At 35.6% G+C, this 25,154-nt stretch overlaps 2 protein-coding genes, 1 non-coding gene and 2 pseudogenes across 5 annotated transcripts; 2 read left to right on the top strand and 3 right to left on the bottom strand.

Moving 5' to 3' along the window:
* Nucleotides 1-199: 199 nt before the first annotated feature.
* LOC113073871 (deoxyribonuclease gamma-like) lies at nucleotides 200-5,135 on the bottom strand. Of its 3 annotated transcripts, none has more exons than XM_026246616.1 (8): nucleotides 4,870-5,135; nucleotides 4,319-4,407; nucleotides 4,085-4,177; nucleotides 3,436-3,548; nucleotides 3,244-3,356; nucleotides 2,440-2,597; nucleotides 1,948-2,044; nucleotides 200-951 (listed from the first exon to the last, which is right to left on the bottom strand). In XM_026246616.1, exons 1-8 carry the CDS (start codon nucleotides 5,098-5,100, stop codon nucleotides 886-888), a joined length of 960 nt encoding a protein of 319 aa, XP_026102401.1. In that variant the 5' UTR covers nucleotides 5,101-5,135; the 3' UTR covers nucleotides 200-885. The 3 variants fall into 3 exon arrangements, with proteins under 3 accessions (XP_026102401.1, XP_026102403.1, XP_026102402.1); XM_026246618.1 differs by having other exon boundaries at nucleotides 3,244-3,353; XM_026246617.1 differs by having other exon boundaries at nucleotides 4,085-4,174.
* A 3,249-nt stretch (nucleotides 5,136-8,384) lies between these two features.
* On the top strand, nucleotides 8,385-8,466 carry trnas-uga (transfer RNA serine (anticodon UGA)). The gene has a single exon. It is a non-coding gene; the product is annotated as a tRNA-Ser (tRNA).
* Nucleotides 8,467-9,432: 966 nt separating this feature from the next.
* On the top strand, nucleotides 9,433-17,975 carry LOC113073870 (monoacylglycerol lipase ABHD6). The gene is made up of 9 exons (XM_026246615.1): nucleotides 9,433-9,567; nucleotides 10,248-10,367; nucleotides 12,557-12,713; nucleotides 13,014-13,127; nucleotides 15,000-15,132; nucleotides 15,870-16,027; nucleotides 16,111-16,165; nucleotides 16,248-16,349; nucleotides 17,107-17,975. The coding sequence occupies exons 2-9, from the start codon at nucleotides 10,249-10,251 to the stop codon at nucleotides 17,310-17,312; spliced, it is 1,044 nt and encodes a 347-aa protein (XP_026102400.1). The 5' UTR covers nucleotides 9,433-9,567; nucleotide 10,248; the 3' UTR covers nucleotides 17,313-17,975.
* A 789-nt stretch (nucleotides 17,976-18,764) lies between these two features.
* On the bottom strand, nucleotides 18,765-20,091 carry LOC113073869 (transcription factor HES-5-like; annotated as a pseudogene).
* A 2,715-nt stretch (nucleotides 20,092-22,806) lies between these two features.
* Nucleotides 22,807-24,297, bottom strand: LOC113073868 (transcription factor HES-5-like; annotated as a pseudogene).
* Nucleotides 24,298-25,154: the final 857 nt, after the last annotated feature.

Raw genomic sequence — 25,154 nt, 5'->3', positions numbered from 1 at the left:
CAACGATTATAATTGTTTATATAAATAAAGTTTCATATTCCCTGAAAGAAAAAAATAAATGGAATGGCAAAAATATATAAATATTTGATGAATTTTCATTTTCATTGTCAAGGCAACATTTCTATTTTTCTGAACTTAAAATAAAACCGTTAACAAATGATAATAATAAAAAATAGTTTGTAACGTCTTTACTGCCACTTTTGACAATTTAATGCATCCTTTCTGAATAAAAATATTAATTTCTTTCATAAGAATAAATCTCACCGACCCAAACCTTTGAATGGGAGTTTATATAAAAACAAATATTTTTAATAGGATTATTATAAAATGGCTGGATGAAATGTCAAACACTAAACTGGCTTGGTTTCTTCAGGTGACTATGAGATTGACTGTAAAACTGTAAAAGATCTGGGATTGTAAGAAACATTTTCTATGCCAGGAATGGCACTTTTAATATTCACACAGTAACTGATCAACTCTGATGAAACACCAGTGCATGTTTTCTTCACCCCACTGAACTTGAACAGACAGTATTCACCTTAAATCTAATACTCTGTGTCATTTACTTGAGTGAAATGTTTATTAAAATGAAATCAGAAAAGTATACATGCAAATGTCAATGTGAAGCACTTATACATGTGTTGTGATTTATTAATGGAGAAATGTAGATGGATTACACTGGCAATGTCTTGCAAAGTCTCACAGAAACTGGTAAATCAACACTACAGACCGCTGGCTCATAATTAACAAGTAAAGCACTGAACACTTGATTTCTGTATTAAAGATTATGTTAGAACTCGTTTATTTTCCTATAAGCTGTTTCTCATTCTCATCTGTAGGATTAATGAAGCAGGCGAGCAGTAAAAGTGTAAATGGAGAAGATTATTATCGTTTCCTCTGTGCTTGATTTACTGTGATGCAGAGCGGGAAATGATCACTCACTGCCAGAGCCTGTGGAACACACACACAGCTGTTAGTGTTTCCTTCACTGACCGGGGCAAGTTGTCACAGATTACACATAATCAATGTTATGTCAGGCTTATGTATAGTAAACTTTTAAGTAAAAAAACTATATGTATTGAGAGTAATTAACCCAGGAGAAAACATACAGTTGACTGAACATACACTAATTATTGTAGTGCATGTTTGACACTGATGTGTGAATAAAAGATATAAAAAAATATATAAATACATATTATATAACATTTGCATTTAACAACTTTAAGTGATTTATGAAAAGGCACAATATGGCCGATTGAGGTTAAACTAGGTGTTTGAAATAAACACACAACTACTGCAAGAAAAAAAAGCATTACTGAGATATATAACCTGTGACAACTTGCCCCGGTCTCCCTTAATCTTGTCATTTTTTCAGTTTTGTTTAAACTTTTTTCATCTAGGGAGCATCGGAGCTAAAATATTCATGTTTTGTTACTTTTGACATAAACATACACAATTGTTCAAAAGTTTGAGGTCAGTAAAATTTTATTTTAGGGAAATTAAATGTATATATTTATTCAGCAAGGATTATTTAAATTGATCCAAGTTGGCTTTCAAGACATTTTTTTATGTTACAAATGATTTCTATTTCAATTAAATGACAGATGCTTCCACAGATATATTAATCAGGTGTTGATAATAATCAGCAATGTTCCTTGAGCATCAAATCAGTGTATTAGAATGATTTCTGAAGATCATGTGACACTCAAGACTGGAGTAATGATGCTGAATATTCAGCTTTGATCACAGATATAAATTACATTTTTAAAATGTATCCAAATAGAAAACCGCTATTTTAAATTGAAAAAATATTTTACAATTTACTGTATTTTTGCTTATACAAATGCAGCCTTGGTGAGCAGAAAATACTTATTTTAAATGCATTAAAAAAACCTTTACAGACACCAAACAGTAGAGTAGATTAGAATCTCATGAGATCATATTTACCTCCTGCTCAGTGAGGTCAAACTCCTCTTTAAAGTTAAACACCTCCACTGATTCAGGATTCACAGCCTCAGTCATCTTCCCTCCACGGAGGACGACCCTGCAGCACAAGAAAATGGGAATGTGTTGGTCATCACATGAAGTTAACAGAGACGTTAGGGGACATTTGTCCTTCATAACATCAGATGAAATTCCTACACTTTCTTTTTAGACCCTCGAGAAGTGTGCCAAATACAACAGCAAATCATAATACACTAGCAGAACTCGATTAACTTGTCAAAAGTTCCAGCACACTTCTTACTAAGGTTATAAACACCAAGGTCATGAGTTTGATTCCCAGCAAAAGCATGAACTGGAAAAATATGTACCTTGAATGTAATGCAAGTCTCTTTGGATAAAAGTGTATGCTAAATGCATAAACGTTAATGTAACCTGACTCCTAGGTTGTCAGTTCATGACAACAACAACAGAACAAATGCAGTGTTATCTGTCTACCTGTCATAAGCACATTTGGTAGATGTCTTCACCGAGGTGTCCAGCTGGTCGCCCGTCAGCCACACAAACTCAGTTTCAGAGCGCAGACGGATGTTCACCCACTGTCTCTTTGGAACGTAACCGCAGGCGGCGTTGAAATCCCCCATGATGATGAAGTTCTGACAAAATTAGACAAGATGAAAACTTGAGCGAGGAAACAGGAACTTAGAGGAAACCAGAGATGCTTTGAGAGTGAAACCAGGTGTGCAGAAGACCAAGAAGAAGGAGGAATTTGTTTGGCAGGTGTGCTAAGAAGACTAATGTGTGGCTATACTATTATACAGTAGGCTATGTGAAATAGATTTTGTGAATTGTTGATTTTATTGTTGAGGCACTGAATATTATATAACCCAGTATGACAGACATTAACCCAGCTACAAAACTGAACGTTCTCAGAAAGTTCTGGCAAAGTTATGAGCAAACATTATTTTAGTAACGGTAATGAAACGTTTGTTCAGAGTTATCTGGTCTTTAATAATGTTAATAGTACAAAACATTATTTATACATCATTCACGGAACGTTTCAGTTGCAATGTGTATCTGTTTCTTTTTTAATGTTACTACTTGTTTCAGAATGTTCAGAGAACATTTAAATGTAACAATGTTTACAAAAATGATCAAATGGAATGTTCCTTTAACCGCGAAAAATCATTTTTAAAACTGGACGTTTGGAACGTTCAGATAACATTAGGAAATGACGTTTCTGTTTCTAATCGAATCATATGTTTGTGAGTTGGGAGTCTGAGAGAGAAAGGCTTCGCTCACGTCTGAAGGCCACATCTGAGAAACATTCTGATAAACGTCGAAGAGTTCGTCGATTTCTCTCACAGCCGCTTCAGGAGCCGTGTGAATGGGAATGATGACGAAGTCCGTGACTTCTAGTGAGACAGATGAAAATATGTTTGGCATCATTTCATCATCGGTGTGGAGGTCATAGGTTCACCTTTCACGTCTCACCCGTTTTTGGAGACGAAAACCACACGACGAACGGTTCTCGAGCAAAAGCGTCTTCATCTCCGGTTTGAGCGTCTGGATACTGATATACGGATTTCACAGACAACATCTTCTGCCTGTTATGATCAAAAAATGAATTATTATAACCTGATTTCTTTTTTTACTCTTGGTAGATGCATATGGAAACCTGGTCTATGCTGGCCATTTATCGCTTTCTATTGGTGGCTTGATGGAATATATGGCCACTACAGAAAACAATTAAACAATTTCTTAATGGTTGATAGATAGTTTGTAATGGTATTTTTGTGGAAACCATTATAATTTCTGTGATGTTTACTATTGTTTTTCTCAGCAGGGAAGTCCCTATACCAATATCTAGCAACTAGCAATAGTTTTAGACAAACTATTAAATGTCTGCTGTGCTGCTGCACCTTTAGTAAACCAACATAAATTTCTGTTTTCTGCTGCAGTCAAACCTAGAACCCCCCCCATTTTCTTTTCCCACAGGAAATTTTAGATCACATTAACACTAAATGTAAAAAAAGCATCAATCCACATGCATTGTGCATCTAAAGAAACATATATGAACCTATACTTGCATGCTGCTATAACATTAATAATGATTTAATATTTGTTAATAAATTACACATACCTGTAAATGAAGGCATATTGCTCCTTGTATGACTTTCTCCCGAGTCTCTCACTAATGACGGAGCTAAATTGATTTGCTCGTGTCCTGGACCTGCTGTGGATACATTTTGCAAAGATTTAGTATTTTGTTTGTCATTTTACAGTATTCATTGATACTTCATAAGACATTTTGTGTTATTTATCTATCTCATGTTATCAGAAATGTCTTGATGTCTGTTGTATTTAAGCAGAGCACCTGTTCAGGTGAGTCATGAGTTGATTAAACGCTTTTCCTTTTGCATCTTTGATCTCCAGGACAAGCATGAGGTCACAGCGACTGATGCTCTGCAGTGTGACAATGTGAATTCATTCATTTCATCACTGTTTGTTTATGCGTGAAAATCACATCACAATGTAAGTATCATTCACATGTCCAGTCACCAGAATCTGAACATTTTGTACCTTGGTAGATCTGAGCAATTAATGAGACGACAAAACGTCTTGTTCCTCTTATAATGACATGCAATGATGTTTAGAAACATAATATTATCTGGTTTGTTATGTAAAGACATTTTCTTCCTTTACACAGTAAGTCAGTGGTTTAGAGAGTGGAACTGCAACCAAGTCTTGTATTGGTGAGCGTTTTTCCATAAAACCATACGAAGTTCATTATACATTCAAACATGAATAAAACACAATACAATTTAAAGTAGTGAATTATGAAATATACATTCAAATAGCATCCAAGCGTTTTGAATTTTGCATTAATTATTAAATAGAATGCAATATTAAACATGGGACGCTCACCTTGACTATAATGTCCAGCACATCTGGTTTGGAGATTTTGCTCTCTCCGAATGACTTTATATTGAAGGAGCAGATCTTGAGAGCCGCAGCTCCTCCGAGGTTCAGCAGCAGGATCAGAACGTTCAGCATCACTGCCAGCTGGAATAAGAGGTAAATCTGTGGACTTCCTTCAATTAATACTGTAACCAAACACTTCCTGATTTCTTCTGATGGCCACATGTTTTTCTGCATTCTGCCGCAATGAGGAAAGAGTAGATTCCTGTTTTCAGATGTATTTGAAACTGTCTTACAGATTTAGACTGTTCTTCTTTCTTGTGTATGTGGACCTAATTGATCAAATTTATTGTACATTTTCAATTATTTCTTAACTTAAAAAAACATTCAAAAGCTTTTTCACCTGAATAATTACACAACATTTAATCCCTGTTGATTAAAAAAAAAAAAAAAAAAAAAAAAAAAAATATATATATATATATATATATATATATATATATATATATATATATATATTAGGCAAAATATTTTTTTTTTTTTACCTATATTTTTAAAAATCCGCTTTCGAACATGTGGGCATTTAAAGGGGAATACACAGTGCTTTAAGTGGGCCGGTATGGTACCACCACTTCCAAATATAGCTTTTGAGCATAGCGCCACCTCTCCCTGTGCCCAGAACGTGCTTTTAGCGTACCGGTACATTCATTCGGACATCTGTTTTAATAGAGGTCTTAATCCTTTGCCTGCGCTGCCGCTTTTCAGAGCGCCCTTCACAATGCACGCTTCCTAATTCTTCCTAGTTCGGAGTAGTGATGGCCGATTCGTGAACGAATCGTTCAATTTAACCGATTCTTCTTAGTGAACCGGTTGAACCAGTTCACCAAATCGAACTGAATCGTTTGAAACGGTTCACGTCTCCAATAAGCATAAATCCACAAATTACTTAAGCTGTTAACTTTTTTAACGTGACTGACACTCCCTCTGAGTCAGAATAAACCAATATCCCGGGGTAATCCATTTACTCAAACAGTACACTGAATGAAATGCTGTGAAGACCGAACTGAAGATGAACACCGAGCCGAGCCAGATAATGAACAAACACGCCCCTGCTGGAGCAGTTCTCGTTCTCGAGTCAAGAACCGGTTGCTTCGGTATTCGGATCACCAATACACTCAACCGAGAATCGTTTCTGTCGGACGCGTCCGAATTGAGAACCGATGAACTGATGATATTGCGCATGCATGTAATTTTGTAAGTATTTTGTTAAACATCGGAAAGTGTGATAAAATAACTATTTTATTATGATTTTTTTTATTATTTTTTTTTTTTAGATTAATGTTTCCAATCTGTATATTGTATATAATGTATAGGCCAAATGGGTTTTCAGGGAAGTTGGACAATAATTAAGACAAGACTCTTATGTTTAATAGGAATAAGGGATGATTTATGAGATATCTGTACTGTATTTATAGTTGATGACATTCACAAATTGAGTTTGTAGTAAACAGAACATGAACACGAGTAGAGCAGCTGATGACACTGAACTGCAGCACGTGCCGGTTAGAGCGATTCTCGTTCTCGAGTCAAGAACCGGTTGCATCGGTTTTCGGATCATCAGTACACTCAACCGAGAATCGTTTCTGTCGGACGCGTCCGAATTGAGAACCGATGAACTGATGATACTGCGCATGCGCGATTCAGCGTGAAGCCAACTGACTCACAGCATGTCTCTGAACCGAAGGGATTCTTTTGGTGATTGATTCTGATTCTGTACTAGTAATGTTATGAGCGCGGGTATTTCGAGGGCTTGGATGAAGGGCAATCTGGCGAAACGTAAATTCATTTAATAACAAATACATCGCAATGGATTATGTTTATTAAGTGGATCATGGTTTGTGCACTGATGACACCTAATTTATTTACTTTATATCTTCAAGACTTAAATCCTCATATGCACATTATTGCTGTTACTGTATTTAGGTGTTGTTGCAAAACTCAAATGTAAACTTTTCATTATTATGAGGTTTTAACTGACTAAAGTTATGATTACTGACTTTATATATTTGAATGTTTGATAGATGTGACGCCATTACGTCATCGCCAATGACGTCATTACGTCGAGCGTGAAAGAACCGATGAACCGTTTTTTTCAACCGGTTTATTGAATCAAACCGTCCGAAAGAACCGGTTCGCGGAAAAGAATCGAACTTCCCATCACTAGTTCGGAGTATGGAGCGTGTATCATTTGAGTCAGTTCGGGAGTTCGGATCAGCTTCGCGGATCATTTGAATCAGTTCGAGAAATCAGAGCGGGTTCGCGAATCATTTGAGTCAGGTCGGGAGTTCGGAGCGAGTTCTCGAATCATTTGAGTCAGTTTGGGGATAGCAAATAATTTGAGTCAGTTTAGGAGTTCGGAGCGGCTGCGGATCATTTGAATCTATTCGAGAGTTCATAGCGGGTTTGCGAATCATTTGACTCAGTTTGGTGATCACGAATCATTTGAGTCAGTTCGGGAGTTCGTAGCGAGTTCGCGAATCATTTGAGTCAGTTCTGGAGTTCAAAGCGGGTTCGCGAATCATTTGAATCAGTTTGGGGATCGTGACTCATTTGAGTCAGTTCGGGAGTTCATAGCGGGTTTGCGAATCATTTGAGTCAGTTTGGGAGTTCAAAGCGGGTTCGCGAATCATTTGAGTCAGTTTGGTAATCACGAATCATTTGAGTCGGTTCGGGAGTTCGTAGCGAGTTCGCGAATCATTTGAGTCAGTTCGGGAGTTCAAAGCGGGTTCGCGAATCATTTGAATCAGTTTGGGGATCGCGACTCATTTGAATCAGTTCAGGAGTTCGTAGCGGGTTCGCGAATCATTTGAGTCAGTTTGGGAGTTTGAATGCAGTAATGCAGTAGCTCTTTCTAAGGGTATTTTTTAAAAATTATTTTGCACATTTTATTTATGTTCAGTAGTTCTTTCTAGCTCAAGCAAATCCACAAACTAATAAAATGATTTATATGTTGACTGCTGTATATAAAACCCCTTCAATATAGTTGTTGTTACCTAGGGGGATGAGGGGAGTCATAAAAAAAAAAAAAAAAAAAACGGAAAGGAAAGGAAAAAAAATTGCCTATAATAGAGTACCGGCACCTCTTTTGGGCCACTTAAAGCACTGGGAATACATCTCAGAAATTATTTAAATTGTAATTTAAGTAGCCTTTGGTGTAACATCTGGTTTCACAATGGAAATGACACAGAATAAAAAAATAAAAAAACAGCATATCTCTGTCTGAAAATTTATCCAGAAAGTACCTGGATGACCTACTTCTTCCTCCCGGATTCTGATGTGTGCATTTGATGGACACTTTACTAGGTGAGAGGATTTATGAATGGCAGGGAAGTTTGACATGTAACAACATGGTGGATGTAGTATGTCCGAATATCATTCCCGAGTCCCCTACTCAGACAATATGTACAGTACTTTAAATGGTTGCTGTCACTTTAAGAGAAGTACCAGATGTCGTTGCAAGCACAGCTGCGATGGCCGAGTGGTTAAGGCGTTGGACTTGAAATCCAATGGGGTCTCCCCGCGCAGGTTCGAACCCTGCTCGCAGCGACGGATCAAATCTTTAGCCAGAGCAGGATTTTACATTTACATTTATTCATTTAGCAGACGCATTACAAATATTATTAATAAGATAGACAAAGTTGAAAAAAAAAACTAAAACGTTTTGACAAGACAGATTTGCTTCTGTTACTTTTATTTTTTTATTCTATCTGTTTTCTTTTTATTTATTATATTATTTAAAATCCCATCCTACGTGTAGTGTGTTAACCTAACTGAGACTTGTTATATCACTCATATATCATTGCTCTTTTTGTTGTTTTTGATCGCTTCCACTGTCTTCATCTGTAAGTCGCTTTGGATAAAAGCGTCTGCTAAATGAATAAATGTAAATGTAATGTAATGTACTTTATAAAAATTAAGTCAAATTAGCATTTATGTTAGAGCTGAATTGAGGAATGAAAATGCAGGATCTACCTGAAGAAGAAAAATAAATAAATAAATAAAATAAAGTAATTATAATAAAATCATACACATATAAACAACTAAACAATAGTTCAAATTATCTTCCTTAGGCAAAAAAATAAATAAAATAAATAAGGACTACACTGGAGGAACTAAACAAGAAAAAAAAAAGAAAAAAAATTAGCTTGCAAAATATAAAAAATAACGACATACTCAACCGCTTTTGAAAATTGCCTTTATGTGTTCTTGTCAGGTGATACATGTAACATTTCTCATCGCTCATCATGATGGACCAATCACAGCCGTTGCATTTCTTAGATAAGACCTGCTGGTCGATTCGAATTTTTATATCAGACATAAAACTGTTAAACTAATAATTCATGTAATTATATTTATAATTCTACAAATCTGTGCAATAGACAAGTAATTGTAAATGTGAATGTGTTTCAGTGTGGGATTTAGCTGTGTGAGGCGCCACGCTGCACCTGACAGATGTTCGCTGACAATTCCTGTCGACGGTTTATTATTTCTCTCTTCCCCTTTAAATCGTCAACTTCCCTGTTAACGGCACAGTGAGCGCGCAGCAGGGAACGCGCGCGCTCCTCCGCCGCGGATCAAAGGGTGACATGACTCGGCTTTGATCGCTCTTCTTCACGATACATTCATACATTCCACAGACATTTGAAGGTATGCTAACTAATAACAGATATATTTAAACAACATTTGCATGGAATCTTGCGATCAAACGCGTTTTATTATGCAGGTCATTCAAGCTCAGATCTTTGGTCACATGACAAAATGACAGCTCTGATGTTACAATGTTACATTTAGTTACCAGTTTTACATTATATAATTGCGACAATGTGTCAATGTATCAAGTGAGGTCTGCGTGTCATTAATTCCATGCTTGTAGTAAAAATGAAAGTGTATCACATGTTCTAAATACTGAATATTGTTTTACATGTATTTCCTTGTGTTTGCATGCTCCAAATTGATATATTGATTGATTAATTCATTCTAGAGAAATGTTAAGATCTATGAATGAAGAAAAAAACTCACAAATAATCTAGATTATGTATTTATTTAAATTAAATCTAATGTTATGCAATACATTATTTAAAAATATAATTATATTACATGTATATCCTATGTTTATGCTTTACCTAATAAATCACCAGATATATATACTTTTATTTGCAGGTCCCTGCTGTATATGCACAAACACATTTATGTTTGTCTTGCTTAAAAATATGTTGCAGACATGGTTAGATAATATAATCTGTTCTGCTATATTAAAGGCTTTCTGACAAGAGGTCATGTTCACAAAGCAGATTTATGTGACTTTTCACTGCTGTGTTGTTGAACAGGATGGATTTGGACGTGGTGAACATGTTCATCATAGCCGGAGGGACGCTGGCGATCCCCATCCTGGCTTTTGTTGCCTCCTTCCTGCTCTGGCCTGCAGCTCTCATTAAAGTTTATCACTGGTAAGTGCTCTCTAAATGCTTAAATTGAATTTCTCCATGTCCTCAGAGTTCATTCGTCCAAGTAAAAGCATGTGCATTGCTCAGTATAGAGAAATTTCAGCATTTCAACACTTGATGCTGCCGTTAAACAAGCAAAAATCACACTTTAATTTTAAAAGCCTTATCGTTGCAATCAGTGACAGTTACACAGATCACACGGACCACACGGACCACAGAAGAAGATAAAGATGAACAAGTCTTTTTTGTGCTATTAGCAATTCCAAACACATCAGATATATGAAAAGGCACAACTATAATGTAACAGTTATTGTCAGGGTCTTGTTGCAGTTGTTGTTATTTTCTCACTTAGTATTTTTGTTTAATTTTTGTTTAATTTGACTATGGTGTTTTTTATTGATATTTTAAAATAATTTTTTATTATTTATATGTTCTATTTTTATTTAAATTTTAGTTAATGTGTTACTAATTTAGTTTTGTGTTTTTGCCATTTTTATTATACTTTTTTTTTAATATGTCAATTTGTTTTTTTATTGTTAATTTTTATTTCCATTTTTATTTTAGTACTTTTTTAAATGTTGAGAATTGTTTATTTTTATAAAAAAAAAATAATAATAAAATATATATATATAGTTTTAGTTTATTTAACTATAATATTCCTTATAAAAATATTTAATATTTTGTATTTTTATATTTACCATTTTCATTTTAGTTAACTTTTTTTAAATATATCTGTTTAATTTTTTATAAATTTTTTATTTGTTTTAAACAAACTCACTTAATTTTGATACATTTAAAAAAAAAAGTAACAACTTAAAAGTAATTTTGCTTCTCAAGTAAATCTATCTTGATTTAAGTGTCTATATTTGTACTGGAAAATCAAAATAAAATCTTGTTTTTGAAGTGTGTTTTCTTGCTAATCTCTCAGGCATCATGGCTGCTTTTTCAGGTTGAGATTATTTTATCTGATGACGGTGATAAGTGCTGGTTGTCTAACCGACTTCTTTTGTCTTCATGCCACTAAACTAGGTGAAGGGTTAGTCACTGCAAAGAGCTCACATTCCATGTCACAATACATATTTACAGCATGCCATTAGTTCATATAGCTGTAGTTTTTTAATAATGTATTCAGGAAGCTAAATGTGTGTGTGTGCATTAGCCTGGTACATGCAGTTCTGCATTAGGTGCTGATGTCAGCCGAATCTTATGCAAGCTGCCCAGTAGACTTTGGTTCTCGTAATATCTGGGAGGCAAACTTTGCTCTACATGACACAGTCATCAGAACCGCTGTTTGCCTGTGGGCTTAAAAGACTGACTGACTCCTTCAATGTCTCTCCTGGATTGTTTATGAACTCGTGCAAGCGTTTTATGACACTGTTTGCCATCTCAAGCATCACTTTCTGCTCCAGATGTGAATTATAAAGAGTAGCTTAAAGGAATAGTTCTCCAAAAATGAACATTTACTGTAAATGTGCTCACCCTCAGGCCAATCAAGATGAGTTTGTTTCTTCATCAGATTTGGAGAAATGAAGCATTGCTTCACTTGCTCAGCAGTGAATGGGTGCCGTCAGAATAAGAGTCCAAACAGCTGATTAAAAACATCACAATAATCCACACCACTCCAGTCCATCAGTTAACATCTGGAGAAGACAAAAGACGCATGTTTATCAGAAATAAGTCTAAACTTTAACGCGTCCACAGTCCATAATAATGCTTCCTCCTGTTGTCTCTCACATCAAAATCCACCCACATATTCGTGTAGGAGTGTTTTGACATGTAAATGGTGCTTGATCTGTGTAGATCTCTCTCCTGATTCAGATTAGATTACCTTTTTCATTGGAGAAAGCAATATCATAGATAGTGGACTCATATTATAGCTGGAAGCTATATTTTATTTGTTTCTTACAAACACACAACTTTTCACTCCACAGATGTTAACTGATGGACTGTGGATTACTTGTGGTTTATTGTGATGTTTTAATCAGCTGTTTGGACTCTCATTCTGACGGCACCCATTCACTGCAGAGCATCCATTGATGAGACACTGATGCAATGCTACATTTCTACAAATCTGATCTGAAGAAACAAACTCATCCTAATCTAGGACAACTCTCATGCTAACATCAAAGCATCAGCATAGTTTTAAAGGTCCTTTATTTGATTTGTTACTCTTTTGGTGGTTTGTTCTTCAGGTATTGGCGCAGAAGGCTGGGAATGCGGGTGGATTATTCCGAATATGAAGGCTATCGCTTCTGTTACTCTCACAGAGGGACTCCAGGCACCCGTCCGTCCGTCCTCTTGTTACACGGCTTCTCCGCACACAAAGACATGTGGCTCGGTGTGGTCAAGGCAAGAAACCACAGTGGAGCAGTTGCTCAACAGTTCAATTCACTATTTAACAAACAAGGATTATTTTTGGTGCATTTAAAGGTCAAATATATAAAATGCTCAAAAATCATTTCACAACAAATCACATGGCCTGGAGAGCACTTTGGGACATGATTTCGAAATCATAAAATACAAGCATAGTTACATAAATCCTGTTGACTCACACTGATACTCAAGAACACATGCTTTTAATATATGAATCAGATCATGCAGTAAAATAATCCTTTGACTGACTGTGCATATTTGTTTTATCTTTTGTAGTTTCTTCCTAAAAATATGCACTTGGTGTGTGTTGACATGCCGGGACATGAGGGTACGACCCGCACCAGTGCTGTGGATTACTCCATCGAGGGCCAAGTCAAACGGATACATCAGGTGGGGGTCATTTCTGGCAAATGTATGTAAATGTAATGCTTATTATTTAAGAATTTTTAATTGCATTTATATTCATGTTAAAATTGCATGTAAAAAAATTTTTTTTACTAAATAATTTACATTTAATTCATTAACTAATTTAACTAATTTGTTAAAAAATTACATGCAATAAGAATAGTAATATAATAGTATTAATCATTTTAATATTCAAATTATAATAACAATTTTCATTTATTACATTTTTCTTTTTCCAAGTAAATGAGAAAAATAACTAATTATATATATTATTATTTTTTAAATTAAATTTAATATTGAAACTGCAATTCAAATTATTTCATTTTAATTTAACAATTAAATTAATTATTAAATTAATTAATTTGTTCATTTGTTCTTTTTATATTTTTATATTTTCTGTTTTTATTTTATTTTAGTTAAAGTTTAACTAATATGTATTTTTTTATATGTATGTTGATAGTTGTTTTTATATATACATTTTTATTTCCATTTTTACTTATTTTAGTATTTTGTTAAATGTTGGGAAATGTTGCCTTGGCATCTGTTTATTTATATTTGATATATATATATATATATATACACGATTATAAACTATTAGAAGTATCAATGGTAATATAACATTAATTTGAATTAATTGTAAAATATTTATTTTTAATTCATACCAAGAAAATCAAGAAAAGCTCCGTTTCTTATCAATCTGACACTTGAGTTGATGTACATCAGCTTGATGAATTCCCAGCCACTGACCCAGTTTTTCTGTTTGGCTAAACCTTTACACGGTGTGTAGACTAATACGTTTCTCTTGATGACACAGTGGATTTATTAGGCTTACATGTTGAGATCTCTCTGAAGCATCTTGAGATCAATGAAAAGCCCTTGTGTCTTCATTTTCTGTATTCTCGGCCCAGAGCTAATCAGCTTTCTTTCAACAGAACAGGCTTGTGCCTAAAATAGATGGCCTTCTTCAAACCCGGGGCACTTTACTCGGTTTCCCAGCCTGAAATACGGCCCTTGTGTGTCAGGTTGATTTTGGCTCAATTAAAGCTGTCTTTCATTTAAAGCAACTTCTGCTAATTGCTGATTTGCTTAGCTGGAGTGATTATGCTGAAAGAGGCGTTTTTGTCATGATGCTGAGAGTGAGCGTTTTGGGGTTTTTAGGTTAAGGATGAATCTGCTTGTTTTGATGGATGCAGATTAAAAATAACTCCCTTTTATCTCTGGAGCACATTAAAGTCTCTGACTTCAGTGTGCATCATCCTTATCTGATGCAACCATTTACAGTCTATCTGAAGACTGATTGTTTGTCCTCACTGAAAACAAAACACTGTATGATGCAGAAGAATTCCAGCCGGATGGACGAACACTGTTAGTGCTGTTTTTCTGGTGCTGGTGTTTGATTCTTAAAACGATCTTTTATGATGTTCATTAATACCCAGCTTACAGGAAAGGCTCTCAACGTTATGAACAAACGGTTTTCCAGTAACGTTTATAGAATGTTCGTTCAATCTTTACAGTATCTGGTCTTTAATCATTCTCAGAACATCAGCACAAAAACATTATTTCATTCATACATCATTCATGGAATGTTTTTTTTTTCTTAAATGTTGCAGATGGATGTACGTCTAATGTGTTTTAAATGTTATAATTTGTTTTAGAATGTTCGGCGAACATTCAAAAGTAACATTTCCTTTTATGTTCCAAAAATGATCAAAAGAAAACACTTTTCAAAACTGGACATTTAGAATGTTCAAAGAAGTAAAGTTTTTTTTTGTAACATTTTCAAAACACTCTCTGAACGTTCTGTATTTTTGTTAGCTGGGGAGCAGATCCAATTTTCTCCATTTTTTCTCTGTTTAGTTTGTGAAGAGTATCGGTTTGACCAGAAAGCCCTTCCACCTGATCGGCACGTCCATGGGAGGAAACGTGGCTGGAGTTTATGCCTCCCGTCACCCGTCTGATCTGTGCGGCGTCACGCTCATCTGTCCAGCTGGTCAGTTCTTGTGTTTCTGATCCTGTAATAGTTCATCAGCAACACTTCAACATTCTCTAGAATCAGTGTATTTCAGAAGGTGATATACAATGTCTGCATTAATATCCCATGACATGTACTTTGTACCAAGGATCAAATGTTGATGAGGCAAGTAAAATACTGATAAAGACGGATGAGGTTATTGTGACTTTCATGATTAGATAAGATGTCAGGTAAATAAAAGCATTATTTAAGTCACAGAACAGGCAATCAGCAACAAGACAAACTCTCTATTTTCCCCTCAAAATACATAAACCATTTTAAAACAAAACTGATAAGAGTTTGCATGACATGACAAAACTATATGACATTGATATATATTGCTGAATAGTGCTTTAAAGGAAATAAAAAGGGTTTTATTCTGTTTATTGCATTAAATGTGCACTTTAGCTAAAATGTGTAAAAAAAACAAAAACAAATTTGACACTAAAAAACTAAAATCTAAAAAATAATCTGTGATTTTATAGATGTTTATTATATCAGTAGTAATCAGTTATTTTAGTATATCTACTATTATACTTTTAATATTTTAAAGTAATCTAATATGAATTTGTAATATTTTAGTAGTAATATTTTGCACTTGTTTTTATTTGTATATCTTTCATTTTAATGTTAGTTTCAGTTTTAGTTAATTTAGTACATCTCCCAGGATGAATAGATGCTTCTGCTGTGTAAAGGAACATTTCTGGGTTTGACAGGTCTCCAGTATCCCACTGAAAGTAAGTTTGTTCAGCGTTTGAGGGAACTGGAGCAAGCTCAGGACAGTGAGGGGATCCCGCTGATACCCTCCACACCAGAAGAGATGGAGGAGATGCTCAAACTGTGCTCATACGTGCGCTTTAAGATCCCTAAACAGGTGTGTTTGCGTGCTTCAATGCTTCTTATGGGAGTCTGAATCGGCTGTGAATGGCTGTTTTGGTTCTTCCTCTGGTTTCCTAGATTCTTCAAGGACTGGTGGACGTTCGTATTCCTAACAATGACTTCTACCGCGAGTGTGAGTGTCTCTGGTGTTGTTCCTACCTCAGTGTCTTCAGAAATAGCAGATCTGTGTTCAGTCTGATCGATATCTTCTGCAGGTTTCATGGAGCTCGTCGGAGAGAAATCCAGACACTCTTTACATGAGAACATGCATCTCATTTCAACTCCTCTTCAGGTTATTTGGGGGAAAAAACGACCAGGTACAGAGACGCTTTATTAGGATTGCAGAATGTGTCTCACAATTGCAAGTTATTCATTGTGAGATTTTTAGAATTCTGAGAAAGTAAAGTCAGAATTCAAATTTTATAGATTTTTTTTTTTCTTAGAATTGGGAGTTATTAATTCTTAGAATTCTGAGAAAAATGTATGACACAATTTATACCTTTTTCCTCAGATTGTGAGTTTTTATCATCAATTTCAGATTTTGTATGACTTTTTCAGCATATTCTCAGAGTTGTATTTCTGTATTTCCTTATTTTTATATTTCTTTATTTGTCAGAATTGTGAGTTTATATTTTGCAGTTGCAAGTCATTAATTGTGAGATTCTCATAGTTCTGAGAAAAAAAAATCAGTATGTGAGATATAAACTTTTTTTTTTTTTTTTTTTTTTTTTCAGAATTTTACATTTTCTGACTGCTTTTCTGACTTTTTCTGACTTCTGATTTTATTTTGCAAATGCAAATTATTGTTTCGGAAAAAGCCAGATTGTGAATTTCTATATCAAAATTCAAACTTTTTTTTTTTTCTTAAAATTGTAAGTTTCTTAAAATCTTGGAATTCTGTCCTTTCCTGACTTCTCCTTGACTTTTTACCCAGCATTTTATTAGTTGTGAGAAAAGAGTCCGTTATAAATCATCATTACAACTTTTCTTCTTTGCAAGAATGTAATGGCATATGTAGAATTCAGCCATTATAAAAAGCGTGCACATTTGACACTTGACCTGAGTAAAGAGCAGATTCTGTGTATTGTGTCCTCCAGGTGTTGGACGTGTCCGGGGCTTCAGTTCTGGCCAAAGCCATCCCAGGATCTCAGGTTCATCTGCTGGACAACTGTGGTCATTCAGTGGTGATGGAGCGGCCCAGGAAATCTGCTCAGCTCATCATGGACTTTATCATCGCACAACAGAACGCAGCGATCAACAGCAACAAGAAACTGTCCTAGAACTGGACTTCATATGGCTTTAATATGTGGCTTGACGGTTAAAGATCTCAGCTGCAAACCTAAAAGTTGCTGGTTTGATCTCTCTCTTGAGAGAAGGAGAAGCAGAGTCCTGCTGTGTAACTGATTACTCTTTATTGTAAGTCAATGCAGTTTGTGCACAGAAAGATGCATTGGATCAAACAACAATATATGATTGGACTATGGAAGCCTGTTTCTGCCTCTGAATAATAAATATAAAAAGGGAATCGAGACTTTTTGTTGCAGGTTTCTATTTCGCAATTCTTTTTTCTTGCAATTCTGTGTTTATATCTCTTGATTCTGACATATTCTCTCAGAGATGTGAGATATAAACTCACAATTGTGCATTAAAGAGTCCAATTCTGAGACCATTTTCTTGTATTTGCAAGTTTATATCTTGCATTTCTGACTTTATTTCTCAGAATTGTTAATTTTTTTGCAGAATTACGAATTTAAATCTCACTCAATTCTGATGTTATTTCTCACAATTGCAACTCTTATTTCTCAAAATTGTGAGTTTATGTAACGCACTTATGAGAAAAAAAGGGAGAATTGTGAGATAAAAATGTGCAATGACATTTTTTATTATTATTCAGTGGCAGAATCTGGCTGCAATATTTAACAGCCTGTAAATGATCCGTAAAAGTAATTTTTTTTAGTGAACGCTCAGGGACGCACACTAACCACTGAGTTGTAAAGCACTTCGATAGCTATGCAGACACAGATCAGTGTCCTGCAGACAGCAATGGTTCCACTTTAACCTGGAACAGACCAAAAACAGTTATTTACTATTAATATATTTCACATTTTCCTCTGATACCATTCCATGTTTGAAGAGACCTACCTAGACAGCTTTTCTGGGCATCACATGCGCTTTCCTTTCCTTTCCTGTTCTTTACCTTTCTATTTTAAGATGATTTAATGTTGGTGGTGAAACGTGCATCATATTCTTTCTTATACTACTGTTCTTACAGTTTAGACCTTGTATAAATAAGACTGTATGTCTTGTAAATGTATCTCGGAAATAATGCAGCTATTTCATGCCTTTGTTAGGATCTGGTTAATAATGCTGTCTTTAGTGAATGCATATTTAGTGAATTCTTACAGTATTTTTGTCAGTTTAGACTCCGTTTACATGGTCTTAAAACACAGGAGACGTAGTGAAGTTTTCATTTTATTTTCATGACTAATATCAACATATATCACAACTTTTGTTTGAAAGATTCTCCAAATCACAAAGGAACTGAACATGGTTCAGATATGACTAAATATCTTTATAAAAGTCATTTAAGTACATTTGCATCATATTACGGCTTGTCCCTTGATGGAAGACAAAATCATAAAGTACTTCATAGTATAGTATAAATATTTTTCCAAGCCGAAAATGTTTATTGTACCTTTTTAATCTAAAAAGAAAAGAAAATAAAACAAATATTTTAAAAGTTGGTTAATTTGTTTTTATTTCCTTCATAGAAGTGGTTTATATTGTATCATTGCTTTTACCAAAGAAGAATTCAGATTACATCTTGATAAGAAAAAGCTAATTAGCATTGATCTAATAATTATTATTACCAATTCATGAGTCAATGACTTTCATAAAATCTTCACTGAAGACAAAATAGAACACATATTCCAGAAAATGGAATTCTAATTCATGTTTGTGGATCAAATCTTGTTACAAAGATAAACAATATTGTTTTGTTTAACCCTGATACAGGACAATAACACAGTTTTTAAAATGCCATGAAAATGTAAAAGTCTAATACAGATGTCAGTAAATGTTCTCATCTGGAACATGAAGTGAAATCTTCACAGAAGATCGAATCATCAGAACACTTAACAGTGCAAATATCTCTTCCAAACTGGAACTCATGAAACACTTTTCTTCGAAAAGAGAAACTAAAAGTATAAAAGTGTCCACTGAATCTAGTGTAGATGTTCAGTCTGAGTCTGTAAGGCTCTCTCAAGGCCTCCAGGTGGCGCTCTTGTTGACATTCATGTCTTTGCTGGAGGTCTTCTGGTCTGGAAGGACACTTTCCCTCCTGTTCTGATCACATGATGTCTGCAGCTTCTGGAAGTGCTTCAGCAGTCTTCTCTGGCTCTGTGTCTTCATCTCATCTTTGGACAGGAAGTGCACAATCTCACAGACACTCCTGAAGAAGCCTTGATTGACAGCATGCGAACTGGAGTTGTGTCGTTGCAGGAAGCTGAGCTTCATCTCCAGGAAATCATCTTGAATCAGTCTGCTGCTCGAGGAACTCTGGAGCCAGAAGACACTTGAGCTGCTCGATGCTGCTGTTGATACCATCTCTGCACATCTTCTCCACCATCGGCTTTCTCAGCTGCAAATGAAGACAGAAAAGCATCAGAGAAGTGTCCTTGGAATAAACCAGTGATTGAGAAGAGCCGTGAAAGCTGCTGCAGTAATGCTGCTGTAAGTAGGATGTGAATGTACCTTGTTGTTGAGAGGGAGAAGCTCCTTTGAGATGATTGTAGCTGTCATGTCTGGATCTCTGTGCTGTAGATCTCTCTGTTCAGACTGAGTCTGGTTTGCACTGGCTGCAGCTCCTCTATTTATACTCCCAAATCTCCATATGAATGTGTGAGGCTTGAGCTTGTTGGAGTTTCTCACCGTTTGGAGCCAATGGAAGAGCTCAGACAGACAATGAGGGATGTGGAGCGCCACATGCTCAATGATCCTCCATCAGGAGCTCAAAGGAGCAGGTGGAGAGTGACTCTGGGAAAGTGCTGAGAGCTCATGTTCACATCAATGACACTGAAGCAATGTCTTAACCAAATCAGGGCCATACTGAGATTTCACTCCTGGATCTGGTGGAGACACAGAGACACACAGCTTCCCACACTTCTGTATCATCATTAAATCACTCACACAATAGAAGTGTGTCGGCCCTCACAGGACTAATTTTGGTTTCCAAACACTGAATCACCTTTGCTGTGAGTCACACAGAAGCTTTAATGGTGATAGGCTGTAATAATAGTTTTTCTGAAGTTAAAAATATACTACTATTCTCTGCAAGATTTTGAATTATAATTCAAGTCTGGAATTAAAAGTTGGTTAAATCCATTATGGGTAGGCTAAATGATTTATTAAATTGATGCACATTTAGTTTGAGTTCAATTAATTTAATAACTGCACAGATGTGCTTCAAGTGACTTCAGTGACATGCATCAGGGAATGCATTTGTAAATTCAACCTTTAGGGTTTAAATAGTAGGCCTATTTGAACATCTGTTTCTCATGTGAATAGACACACTTCTGTTGTTGTGTGTGTGAGAAACTCTGGAGAACAGAGTCACAGTTCTCGTGTCATTAGCATCCTAAACCCCAACACAAGCTCAGGATTTGACAAACACACGAGGGAGAACACACACTTCTGGAGATTTACATACATGCATGAACTTCCTGATAAAAACATCATTGATCCACACCACAAAAGTACTTGTGGATTATTGTGAATTTTTTATCAGCTGTTTGGACTCTCATTCTGACGGAACCCATTCACTGCAGAGCATCCATTGATGAGCATGTGATGCAATGCTACATTTTCAAAAATCTGTTCCAATGAACAAAATAATAATACTATTTCTTTAAGCCTAAACTTAAAATTGCAGATTCGCTTTCTTGCCTTTGCATTTCATGTCTTTGAAATCTAATCATATACTGAATATAGAGACAGAAATTGAATGTAAAACTTTGCTGAAATGTATAATTCTTTACGTTTTTCATTGCTTTAAGACAGATTTCAAGAGCATATGTCCTGTGTCCTGTGCATAGCTGTAACTGCAGAATTCTTGAGCTGACCATCTTGTGGGAACTTGATCTGTCCTGCGTCCCCACATTCATGAAGATGAATATAAGTGACCTTATGGCAGATGGCAGAGAGGAGAACATCCCACCGATTCACTCATCAACACACTGTTGTTCAAGCAGCTCAGGTTTCTGATTGGCTGAGAGGAGAGCGATGCAAGTATAAATGGAAGCTGAAGATGACAGATCCATGAGACATCAGCTCCTGTGAGGAACCTTTAACACCGAAGACACTTCGGTCCAAACTGAGCTTCATCTTCAACACTCGGCCCGACAGGAATCAGCATCAGTCATGACGACCTACATGGACATGTCTTTCCAGAGCAGCATCAAGACTCAACACGTGCAACAAGCAAGGTAGAAGAACTTCACAAACCGGCAGATGCATGAAAAGCTCCAAACCTAAGCGCTATCTTCTAGTATTTGATTCAGTTTTAATATTCTAAATGCACGTGAACTGAGGTGATTGTGTTGTTGTTTTCAGATGCGTTCTTACGTGTTTGGAGAGAAAGTGTGGCAACAGTTTGGAGAAGCTCAGGTGTGCTCTTGGAGAGTATCTTCAGAACGGCATCCACACCTCAGATCTTCTGGAGAGGGCCGTGTCTTTCATCACCCTCAAAAGAGTTTTACTTTCCCATGACGGCTACTCCAAATACTCCCGTGACCTCCTGCGTCTGTTCCCTGATCACACAGAAGATGTAGCAGCGTTGTGCTCTGAAGAATGAACATCACATGAGCACCAAGAACAAATCTCACACAAAAGACTCTTATGAGAAAGAGTGAACAGAAGAAGAAAATCTCTCACTATCATGCCTTTAACTTTGTATATGTAACTTTATGCCTTAATGATTTACATTTGAATGTATTTCTTGCTCGAAAGAAGAATATTTTTATATTTTTGTTTTCACAAATGCTCAGTTTTTATGCATTATATGCATTATTCTTGGCAGATACACTGCAATGCATTTTAACAACTGTGTTTGTAAGTGAATGATAGTTTATGCTGTTTTTTGTTTAGCATGAAAAGATTTAAACCAAAACTCCTTTAATTGGAGTAAATGTTATTCTATTGGGATGCAACAATAACGTCATATAATTGATAATGGCTTGAAAAGATAGAAAATAAAAGTAGGTTTTTAATGCAATTTCCATTCATTGTCTTATTTGATGTGTATTATGAAGGTTTCTTGCTCTATAAGCAGTCAGATTGCTACTTACAAAATATACTAGCCTATGTGTTCACATTTATTTTATCATCTTTAAGGGAGGAGACATAATGCAATCCTAATAAAATGTTCTCAGAGCAACACATTTCTATAAAATCTTGAAATGTTATTGCTTTCTAACATAGTGACTTACATACACTCACATTTTAAAAAATCATTGCAAAAATATCACTCAACAACTATCCCTTCAATTTAGTTTCTTATGCTCAAATAGATTTTTTAAAAAAAGCTTTCATTTCAGGTTGTTAAAACTTTTCGTTTATCGAGTGAAATGTTGGGTGTGAGTGCTGAAGAAATGATTGTGATTGAATGTGTGTCATGAGAGTGTGTCTTTTCAAATTGGATTTTGTGAGAAAAACATGGAAAACAAAGTGAGATGGGGATTTAAGATATATGACAATAATAATCACAGATGACAGACGTTCAGATGATTGTTTTAATTCGCAGCAGAAATACAGTACATTCACCGAACTGTTTTAGTCTTTTCAAATTTCCATAACTTTCACAGAAGGACACAAATGATCACATGAGCAATTAAAATGACAAATTCCAACATGACAGAAATTTGTCGTGAGAATATAAACCTTCACAGAAGGAACAATGACAGCTGTAACCAACCAACACACGTTTACAAGCCCTTAAAACAGAGTGAATCTGAATGTGATCTATTATAGACCAAAGAGAAATGATTAAATATGAATCATAGAGTTTGAATTATCATAATCTCAGATTAAATCAAATATGGGTTTGTTTTGAGCCACTTATGTAAAGAATTAATAATTTAGCAAGATTCTTGCCTTCACATTCATTTAAGTAAATTAGATTATTTCACATAACATATTGTTTAAAAACTCTTTTTTTATCAGCTTTTAGAACAAAGCTTCAGAATCAGAGTAGTTTTCAGATCATAAATGATGTAAAAGTATGTAAAATTCAATGTTGTCTGATACAGACGTCAGTAAATGTTCCCATCTGGAACATGAAGTGAAATCTTCACAGAAGATCGAATCATCGGAGCACTTAACAGTGCAAATATCTCTTCCAAACTGGAACTCATGAAACACTTTTCTTCGAAAAGAGAAACTAAAAGTATAAAAGTGTCCACTGAATCTAGTGTAGATGTTCAGTCTGAATCTGTAAGGCTCTCTCAAGGCCTCCAGGTGGCGCTCTTGTTGACATTCATGTCTTTGCTGGAGGTCTTCTGGTCTGGAAGGACACTTTCCCTCCTGTTCTGATCACATGATGTCTGCAGCTTCTGGAAGTGCTTCATCAGTCTTCTCTGGCTCTGTGTCTTCATCTCATCTTTGGACAGGAAGTGCACAATCTCACAGACACTCCTGAAGAAGCCTTGATTGACAGCATGTGAACTGGAGTTGTGTCGTTGCAGGAAGCTGAGCTTCATCTCCAGGAAATCATCTTGAATCAGTCTGCTGCTCGAGGAACTCTGGAGCCAGAAGACACTTGAGCTGCTCGATGCTGCTGTTGATACCATCTCTGCACATCTTCTCCACCATCGGCTTTCTCAGCTGCAAATGAAGACAGAAAAGCATCAGAGAAGTGTCCTTGGAATAAACCAGTGATTGAGAAGAGCCGTGAAAGCTGCTGCAGTAATGCTGCTGTAAGTAGGATGTGAATGTACCTTGTTGTTGAGAGGGAGAAGCTCCTTTGAGATGATTGTAGCTGTCATGTCTGGATCTCTGTGCTGTAGATCTCTCTGTTCAGACTGAGTCTGGTTTGCACTGGCTGCAGCTCCTCTATTTATACTCCCAAATCTCCATATGAATGTGTGAGGCTTGAGCTTGTTGGAGTTTCTCACCGTTTGGAGCCAATGGCAGTGGCGGCTCTAGACAGATTTTACAAGGGGGGCCAAGGAGGGGCAAGTGTTTAACCAGAGGGGCACATTAAAAATGGCAACATATTTTATTTAAATGTAATGCAAATAAATACAAAAAGTAATTCTTGAAAAAATCTACACTGTAATTTTACACAATCTAAACATGTTAATAAAACAAATTACTATTAGTAGCCACTCTTATAAAGTTAAATCATACATTTTACAATTTAATATTTATATATGAATGTCAATAATTTAGAAGGCCATGTACTTACACTCTGAATTTAACTGACACAATGATCGGAAATGTTTGCTTTTCTGCAGATCAAGAAAAAAATTACTATAAAATTAGAGCTCTCTTTCAGAGAGAGATAATACCAATTCCTTACATAATACCTAATTGGAATAGCATTGTGGAGAATATACCTTGGGTGAAAGTATGGACCTTGCCTCATAGATATCTGCTGACCAACAAAGTAAAAGAAATAACATTTAAGTTAATTCACAAATGTTACCCAACTAAAGTTAGACATTGACGGGAGATGCTGTTTTTGTCATTCTTCTGAAGAAGTCTTCATTCATTTATTTTGGCAATGCTCCTATACAGAAAAATTTCAGACTTTTTGGCATTTATTCAGTGTTATTTTGTAAGTGACTTCTCTTTTTGTTTTCATTTGGATTGTTTGACCATTCAAAAGAGAATACTGGAAAATATTAGCCTACATAATTAATTTATGTTTCCTGTTAGCTAAATTTCACATTTATAAACAAAAGTTTAGCCTGCTGGCTCTAACCCTCTTTTTTCTTTATTCAAATTGGACTTAGACAAGTATGTGGAAACTATACCACATCCCGACTTCAGAGCGGGTTCGCGAATCATTTGCGTCATTTGAGTCAGATCGCGACTTCAAAGCGGGTTCGCGAATCATTTGAGTC

The sequence above is a fragment of the Carassius auratus genome, unplaced genomic scaffold (assembly GCF_003368295.1).
Source record: "Carassius auratus strain Wakin unplaced genomic scaffold, ASM336829v1 scaf_tig00013124, whole genome shotgun sequence".
NCBI classification, from domain to species: domain Eukaryota; kingdom Metazoa; phylum Chordata; class Actinopteri; order Cypriniformes; family Cyprinidae; genus Carassius; species Carassius auratus.
Note: the sequence above shows the minus strand (reverse complement) of the source record. Positions and strands in the feature narration are given on the sequence as shown.

What these genes read in the sequence shown, in the direction of transcription:
- LOC113073871 (XM_026246616.1), bottom strand. Translation starts at nt 5,100, where the DNA reads ATGCAGAAAAACATGTGGCCATCAGAAGAAATCAGGAAGTGTTTGGTT. An exon ending in CTCATGACTCACCTGAACAG is followed by an intron (nt 4,178 to 4,318) that starts GTGCTCTGCTTA and finishes ATGTATCCACAG; the next exon opens with CAGGTCCAGGACACGAGCAA. An exon ending in CAATATGCCTTCATTTACAG is followed by an intron (nt 3,549 to 4,084) that starts GTATGTGTAATT and finishes TGATCATAACAG; the next exon opens with GCAGAAGATGTTGTCTGTGA.
- LOC113073870 (XM_026246615.1), top strand. Translation starts at nt 10,249, where the DNA reads ATGGATTTGGACGTGGTGAACATGTTCATCATAGCCGGAGGGACGCTG. An exon ending in AAGTCAAACGGATACATCAG is followed by an intron (nt 13,128 to 14,999) that starts GTGGGGGTCATT and finishes TTCTCTGTTTAG; the next exon opens with TTTGTGAAGAGTATCGGTTT. An exon ending in CACGCTCATCTGTCCAGCTG is followed by an intron (nt 15,133 to 15,869) that starts GTCAGTTCTTGT and finishes TGGGTTTGACAG; the next exon opens with GTCTCCAGTATCCCACTGAA.